This window comes from Poecilia reticulata, linkage group LG8 (assembly GCF_000633615.1).
Source record: "Poecilia reticulata strain Guanapo linkage group LG8, Guppy_female_1.0+MT, whole genome shotgun sequence".
Taxonomy (NCBI): Eukaryota; Metazoa; Chordata; class Actinopteri; order Cyprinodontiformes; family Poeciliidae; genus Poecilia; species Poecilia reticulata.
The window spans coordinates 27,928,010-27,936,078 of NC_024338.1; the positions used below are offsets into that span (position 1 = coordinate 27,928,010).

General features: G+C 44.2%; 1 protein-coding gene across 3 annotated transcripts in view; it reads right to left on the reverse strand.

Annotated features, from left to right (window-relative positions):
- The window catches only part of LOC103469434 (myosin-4-like), a 27,585-nt gene that overhangs the window by 17,219 nt on the left and 2,297 nt on the right, over positions 1-8,069 (reverse strand). For all 3 annotated transcript variants that reach the window (XM_008417099.2, XM_008417100.2, XM_008417103.2), the window contains 19 exons: positions 7,878-7,905; positions 7,697-7,805; positions 7,328-7,420; positions 7,164-7,227; positions 6,988-7,086; positions 6,816-6,919; positions 6,604-6,742; positions 6,415-6,533; positions 5,561-5,710; positions 5,313-5,483; positions 4,936-5,242; positions 4,160-4,233; positions 3,982-4,069; positions 2,945-3,062; positions 2,752-2,875; positions 2,534-2,670; positions 928-1,183; positions 330-572; positions 78-254 (listed from right to left, as the gene is read on the reverse strand). In XM_008417099.2, the coding sequence (XP_008415321.1) occupies positions 78-254; positions 330-572; positions 928-1,183; positions 2,534-2,670; positions 2,752-2,875; positions 2,945-3,062; positions 3,982-4,069; positions 4,160-4,233; positions 4,936-5,242; positions 5,313-5,483; positions 5,561-5,710; positions 6,415-6,533; positions 6,604-6,742; positions 6,816-6,919; positions 6,988-7,086; positions 7,164-7,227; positions 7,328-7,420; positions 7,697-7,805; positions 7,878-7,905 (2,600 nt within the window). The remainder of the gene's footprint in view (positions 1-77; positions 255-329; positions 573-927; positions 1,184-2,533; positions 2,671-2,751; positions 2,876-2,944; positions 3,063-3,981; positions 4,070-4,159; positions 4,234-4,935; positions 5,243-5,312; positions 5,484-5,560; positions 5,711-6,414; positions 6,534-6,603; positions 6,743-6,815; positions 6,920-6,987; positions 7,087-7,163; positions 7,228-7,327; positions 7,421-7,696; positions 7,806-7,877; positions 7,906-8,069) is intronic.

The following is an 8,069-nucleotide window of genomic DNA, read 5'->3' on the forward strand; positions in this document are numbered from 1 at the left end:
GGTGGATTAAAACCTTCCAGCTGCATTTAAGGTGGATTAAAACCTGGCTGACCTTCGCTGCGGTCGGAGGTACTCACATCGTCTACTTGTTGCTCCAGCTTGGTTTTAGCTTTGGTCAGGGAATTGACTTTGTCTTCCTCGGACTGCAGATCGTCCAGCGCTTGCTGATGGACGTCCTGCAGAGCTTTCTTCTCTTTGGACAGCTTGGACATGTTTTCGTCTTGACTCTGGAGTTCCTCAGTCAGATTTTTCACCTGAAGTCGAGGATCAGAGGGACGGCGTCATCGTCTTCCTGCAGGGTTTGACCCAGCTCAGGCTTCTGCACCAACCTTGTTCTCCACGGCGTGTTTCTCCTTCTCCACCTTGGCCAGGGTCAGCTCCAGGTCGTCGATGTCCCTCTTCAGCTCGGCGCACTCGTCCTCCAGTTTCCTCTTCTTGGCCGTCAGCTCGGCGTTGACCTCCTCCTCGTCCTCCAGCCTCTCCGTCGCCTCCTTCAGTTTGGCTTCCAGCTGGATTTTGCTTTTGATGAGGCCTTCGCATCGCTCCTCTGCGTCCAGCAGGCTGTCGGCTTCCTGAAACACAGTCAGAAGTAGAAAAAATAAAAAATATTATGAGAAGAGTCATACTATTAAGAAAATAAAGTCAAAACAATACAAAAAGAATGTCATAATTTTGCTAATTTACTCTCTGAATTTTATGACTTTATTCTCGTACAATTTTGTTCTTGGAACAATCTAAGTTTATTCTCATAATAAAATCATTTCTTGAGAAAATAGTCAAAATAATACGAGAATAAAGTCAGAATTTTATGACTTATTCTTGAATAAAGTTGAGAATGGGACTTTATCCTCAGCCTTTTTTAAATTACTCTCATCCTTTTATTCTGAAATGTTCTCATCCTTTTATTTTGAAATGTGCTGGGCTCACCGCCTGGACCTGCAGCAGAAGATCGTTCTTTTCTTGCACCACCGACACCATTTTCTCCTCCAGCTCCTTCCTGCGGCTCTCCGATCGGCTCAGATCCTCCTTCAGTTTCGTGAAGTCTGTTTTCATCTGAGCCATCTCCTTCTCGGCCTCGGCGCTCTTCAGGAGAGGCTTCAGCTTGAAGTACAGCTTCATCCAGGGCCAGTGCTTTACGCTCATGAAGGAGCGCAGGTTGTACTGCAGCGTGTAGATGGCCTCCCTGTTCAGACACCTTAAATGAGCAATCCTCAATGATATTTAAATATTAATAACTAATGACGTTAAAATCAACACATTTGAAATTACTTTTTAAATCTAAATTTAAAGGTAACTTAATATCTTAAGAGAACTCGCATCTGTCAGTTGTTCCTGTATTTTATTAAATCTTTACACTCGACGTTATTTTATTGACTTTTGTGAAGATTTTACAAGCAGAAACATTTTCAATAAACGGACTCATTAATGTAGAAAAATTTTTCCAGTGCATGAAGCAAATCACACATAAACTAATAGGAATCCACCCAGAAAACCTCCAGCTTTAGCCTTCATGCTAAGCCACGCTAAGCTAAAAATCGCTAGCTGCTAGCTGTCGATAATGCAGAGATCCTGCTTCCAGTGGGAGAATAATTTATTTACTTTTGATGCTTTGAACAGTATCAATAAGTATAAAATGAACATGTGATAACAGTAAATAGCTAAACATATTTACAGTGTAAACCTGTGGAGCTAATTTGTTAGCAGAAAATATAAAGCCTTAATAAATAAACTGTTAATATTTATTTAGTGAGTCTTGAAATCAACACAATGAAGTTAGCTGTAGCTGCATGCTAACCTCCAGTTTTTATGCTAAGCTAACTAACCACTAAGCTAGCAGCTTGACATTAGCCTACTCGTACTACAGATAACGAGCTAAGCTAATTTTCCAAAATCTATTTTAACTTTGTGTGTTTATGAATTTCTATATTCTTTATATGTGTTTATTGGTTTCATATTATAATTAAAGCAGACAGGCTTTAATTATAATGAGGTAGTTATAAGATAAAATGGTTGTGAAATTTTAACACATAGATCTCATTTGTTTAAAATAGAAAACTGAGATTCTCTTTCAAAGACATATAAATAAATTGTGTTGAACCTGAAATATGAAAACTGAAGATACATAAACTATAGATATTGACATTTTATTATTATTCTGGTTCTCCCAGCCTGCTACTTCCTTCACTGGTTTGCAAAATCCAAAGCTAAAAGAAATAAAATAAATATAAAAACAAAGAATTTTCACTTTACGAAGTGATAAATTAATGCAGTGCATGTCCAGGAGATTGTGAATAAAATCAGCCCAACATGCAGAGTTTGATTTATTCATACTGCTTACAGCTGATTTTTTCTTTTCATTTCCCACCTTCAGTCGTTTCTGTCAGTAAATCTGTGAAAACCTCTGACCAGCAGAAGGTTTTCCAAGTCCAGGCTGAAACTTTTCGTTTCAGTTTTTACGCACTAACTGCTTGGTGTTTGTGTGAGTCTGTTGTGTCGCTTCCTGTGTGAACATGTTGTGTGTTTCGGTGTTTACTTCCTGGCCATCATCTTCTGGTACTCCAGCCGCACGAGGAAGCGGCGGCACAGAGCCTGGACGGACATCACCACCTGCGCCAAGCGCTCGTCTCTCATCTCCTCCAAGGCGCCCAGCAGGCCGGCTTTGAAGAACACCTGGACTCACGCAGCATCACGTCTGGTTGCTTAGTTACCGCGTTGCAGAGTCTTCATCCGTCAACAGGTGGAAACACAAACCTTGGTGTGTCCAAACTTGTACTGGGTGTGATCCACGTCGATGGAGCTCAGCAGCTTCTCTGCAGCCTTTTTGTTATCCATGAACTGACCCTCAGGAACGGCGCTGGGATTAAGGATCCTGTACCTGGAGGGGGAGGAGGAGGAGGAGTTTTCTGTATGTGTGACCTTCATCAGTGCCTAGTCGTTAACTGACCTCTGTCTGAAATCTCCGTACAGGATCCTGCTTGGGAATCCTTTCCTGCAGATGCGGATCCCTTCCAGGACGCCGTTGCAGCGCAGCTGGTGAATAACCAGCTGGTTCTCCATCTCACCTGATTTTACACAAACAATCATTTCCTGACTTCCTACTGGGAGAAAACTACCATTCACTTTATTTACGTTGCACCAGTGGTATATTTAAAAAGTCTATAATTACCGTATTTTCCACACTATAAGGTGCATAGAATAGACGCTACAGTAGAGGCTGGAGTTACGTTATGCATCCACTAGATGGAGCTGCACTAAAGGGAATGTCAACAAAACAGTCCAACTCGGGTCAGCGAGGAGAGCCTTCTGGGCCGGACGATGGTCACCCGTCTCTGTTCGCGCTCAGCATGTTGGTGGAGAACCTGGTGCTACATCAGACGACCTGATTATCAGGTCGGTAGGTAGATACACAAACTTTATTAACAAACAGCGTTCTGACATCTATCCCAGCATGCACCGCACATTCTTCTTCTACGGGGAAAATGAAGTCGGTGGTTGCTTACCGTAGCTGCTAGACCTGTTGTGGCTCAATATTGGTCCATATATAAGGCGCACCGGGTTATAAGGCGCACTGTCAGCTTTAGAGGAAACTGAAGGTTTTTAGGCGCCTTAAAGTGCGGAAAATACGGTAATTAAATTTCATTTTTGGTCCACAAAAATCACGAATGTACTCAAATGACCAGTTGTGTCAAAATGTATCAAACTGTCCACTAAACTAATAAAAATGTTCCTTCTTAAAGTTAAATAACGTTTAACTTTTTTCTCAGTGAGGTCATTTGGCAGAATAAAAGCTGCTTTGATTTGATTGATAAAACAATATTTAAAACTGTTTGTCTGTCCAGAGTCTGCAGGGCCACATAAAGAGCTGTGGCGGGCCGGATCTGGCCCCCGAGCCTTTAGTTTGGCTGCAGTCACAGTAGCATCAGTAACGTCTCCTCCTAAAGCTGCACAGGGTGACAGTGGGCAGGAACAGCAGCAGCTCACCTGGAGTTTTGGTTTCATTTGGTATCAGGCAGCGCACAAAGTGTGGATGAGTGGTTCTCAGGTTGGTCATGAGCTTCCCCAGGTTCTCCTGTCGGGAGACGACAGTTAAAACTGGCTCAAGTTTCAGATCTAGGCTTCATGCTGGTGCGGAGAGCCGATCGCTTGGGAACGTTGCTACCCTGAACAGAGCGGACACAGTTTGGAAAGACGCTCCTTTCTTCTTGGATCCCTTCTTGGATCCGGCGGCTGAATCTGCAGTGAGGACAAAAATCAAACTGTTGATGTTCCCCAAATTATTTTATAAATATGCTGAGCCATGAAGCACGGCTATAATATAATATAATATAATATAATATAATATAATATAATATAATATAATATAATATAATATAATATAATANTAATATAATATAATATAATATAATATAATATAATATAATATAATATAATATAATATAATATAATATAATATAATATAATATAATATAATATAATAGCTCTGGGTTTAGTTTCATTGTGACTTTTTGTTTGACTAATTTAGTTAGTTTAAGATTATGTTTGCTAGTTTTATAAGTTTAAAATGGTTTAGTTTCAGTTTAGTTTTTTGTAGTAGCAGTTTATGGTTAATTTCTGGTGCAGAATTAAAAAAGAGACAAAGTAATAACACATTTTCAAAAATATATCTGATCATTGTTGAACAACCAACTGCTGTAAACTGGCTGTGTGCGGAAAACAAATCAACTTCACTTTGAATAGATTCATAAACACTAAATGACGGATTTTATTTTCATTATGTGTTAGTTATAAACACGCGCTGGGCTTCCAGTCAGTCTGTAGCCAGAGAATAAAGGCTTTTCTCTCTCAGTTGGTGTTTCCTGCGTTACGCTGTTAGCTCTAGTGAAGTTAGCATCCGTGGCCTGAGGAACGTAGATGAACGAGTGATGAACTTCGTGCCTTCGGCTCCAGAGAAGCTGGCGTACAGCATCGCCAGGGTCTTGTTGGAGGACTTCTGGTACAGCTGGACCACGGACTCGTTGAGCGGGTCTTTGTTCTTCTCCAGCCAGCCGCTGATGTTGTAGTCCACGTTCCCGGCGTAGTGCACCAGCGTGAAGTGCGCCTCCGGCTTCCCTTTCACCGCTTTGGGCTTCAGGAAGCAGCTGTTCTTGCCCAGATGTTGGTCGTACAGTTTGTTCTTGAAGGAAGTGTCGGATGATTTGGGGAACATGCACTCCTCTTCCAGGATGGAGAAGATTCCCATCGGCTTGGAGACAAAACCTCCCATCAGCATCACCATACAGCGGTCTGGAGGAGCGGCTGTGATTGGCTGCTACCTTCTCGATGAGCTCAATGCAGGCTGCCAGGTCCATCCCAAAGTCGATGAACTCCCACTCGATGCCCTCCTTCTTGTACTCCTCCTGCTCCAGCACAAACATGTGGTGGTTGAAGAACTGCTGCAGCTTTTCGTTGGTGAAGTTGATGCACAGCTGCTCCAGGCTGTTGTACTGAACACAGAGAGCAAAGATCACATTTACACGAGTTAACATTCCTGGAGACGTACGGACAGATCCGGAGACGCTACGTCAAAGATCTCAAAGCCAGCGATGTCCAGGACGCCGATGAAATGCTGTCTGGACTGCTTGGTGTCCAGCTGCTGGTTGATGCGCAGGACCATCCACAGGAACATTTTCTCATACACCGACTTGGCCAGAGCGCCGATGGCGTTGTAGACCTGCAGACGGACAGAGGCGGCTTCACGTTTCATTATGATGAATGAGTGAAAAAATGACGGAAAACTACTGAATTAAATTACAGCAGAGATGAAAAATGTCCTGGAGGTTTAGCTATCATCGGCATGAATGTTGCTTTAAAGGCGAACTGATGATAAAACAGCACAAATTTACTTTTGCAAAGCTAAACAAGTTATTTTGAATGTTTCCATTTTTTAATGCGACGCTTTAAAAAATGTTTGGTAAAAACCCGGTTACCATAACGACGTTCGGGCTGAGGTCATGCGCCTGTTATTCATTTCCTGGTTTCAGTGATGATGTCACAGACTTCCTGACACCAGCTCTTTGAGGTTCAGCCAATCAGGGCCCAGGAACCAGCAGCGGTGCTCTGGGATTGGCTGCTTTGCAGACGCAGTGGCGTGTCATGTAGCATTGCGGCTACATGTTCATTTTTAATATTTTACATATGATCTACTGATAAATCTGGGAGTTATATTCCACAGTGGAGCAGATGTGGGTCCTGCTGTAGATGTTCTTTTATTTCAGCCTGTTTGCATCATTTTGTCCCCGATGTGAATCAGAAAATGCTGAAATGAAAACCTCTGCAGTCGTTAACTACTGACGCTGTGGAGGCGCTGGTGTTCGTGACGACAGGATGTGAAACGCTTGGCTTCGTGAAACAGAAACACCAGAGTTTCTCTGATACCTGCTGCACGTTTTGACCTTTGGTCACCAGCTCATTCCCGACCTTCACCCTGGGATAGCAGAGGTTCTTCAGGAGGTCGGCAGAGTTCAGGCCCATCAGGTAGGCGGCTTTGTCAGCCTCTGCAGAGACAGGAGCGTTAGGCGCGTCTCTGCACGCGGCCGGCCGCACGCCGCCCATCGCCGGCTCCACCTTCGGTGCCGTCCGGCTCCGCCTGCTCCTCCCGCTGCTTCTGCTTGAACCTCATGTTGCCGTAATGCATAACGGCGCCGGTCAGCTTGTAGGCGGACGCTTTCTCATCAGGCAGGAAGCCCAGGATGTCGAAGGCTTCCTGCGTTTGCAGAAATAAAAAGGTAGAAGCTGCTGACGGGGAACAGACGCCTGTTTCTACAGAACCCACTCACATCCGTGGCCACCAGCTCCTCGCCATCGTTGATGCTTTTCACGCTGATTTCCCCCTGACTGATGAAGGCAAAGTCGTACGGGTTGGTGGTGATCAGAAGCAGATCTGCAGAATAACAAATCCAGTTCATGTTTGATTGAATGATAAACAATGAGGGAAATAATGAGGTTTACCGATGAGCTCGGGTTTCTGGTTGCATGTGAGCTGATAGAATATGTGGTAGCTTCGCTCAGCCGACAGCTGAAACGTCACCCTGGACTTTTCCAGCAGGTCTGATGGGAGAAAGTAAAAAACATGAAAACTTTCTGCTGCGCGGGAGCGAAATGAATTTATCCTTATTTAAACTCACACGTTTCGATGTCTGCAGACGCCAGCTTCCCAGTGGCTCCGAAGTGGATCCGGATGAACTTACCCTGCAAACAGAGCCAGTTATCTGCAGCCGATCCTAATCGATCATCTTATCGATCATCTTATCGATCAGCTCATCGGAGCGAAGCCGGCAGGCCGACTCACAAAGCGAGACGAGTTGTCGTTCCTCACGGTCTTGGCGTTCCCAAACGCTTCCAGCAGCGGGTTGGCCTGGATGATCTGATCCTCCAGAGTCCCCTGATGACCACAACACAGTGAAACAATGAAAATAAGACATACTCAGCTTCTGCTGCAGCAACTTCCCAACAACCCTGAAGTACAAATGTTTTAATAAATTGGTGTTGAAAAGATTTTATCATGTGGAAGGTCCTGAAGGCTTTGATGGCAGCGCTAGCATCCTCATCAAACGTAAAGATGGGTTCAAACATCCTGTGTTTCACTTCATATTAACCCCCCAGGGGGCCCACTGGGCCCGGCCCATGAAAACAGGAGGACCGCCGCTGAGCCGCTCACCTTCATTTTGCTGCTGCTCTCCTTTTTCTTGTCTGTTGCCACGGCGATCGTTGCAAAGTACTGAATGACACGTTTGGTGTTGACGGTTTTCCCGGCTCCAGATTCTCCACTGAGGGAAAAAATTAACTTTTAAAGTTTTTCTATCAAAAACAGAAAAACAAACAATTTTTACTCAACTTACGTGATGAGGATGGACTGATTGACCCGATCTGCAGACAGAGGAGAGGGATGAGGCGGGGGCGCGCATAGATGTGTGTGTGTGTAGGTGTGTAGGTAGGTGTGCGTGTGTATGTGTAGGTGTGTGTGTGTGTGTGTAGGTGTATGCGTGTGTGTGTGTGTGTGTGTATGCATGTGTGTGTAGGTGTGTGTGTGT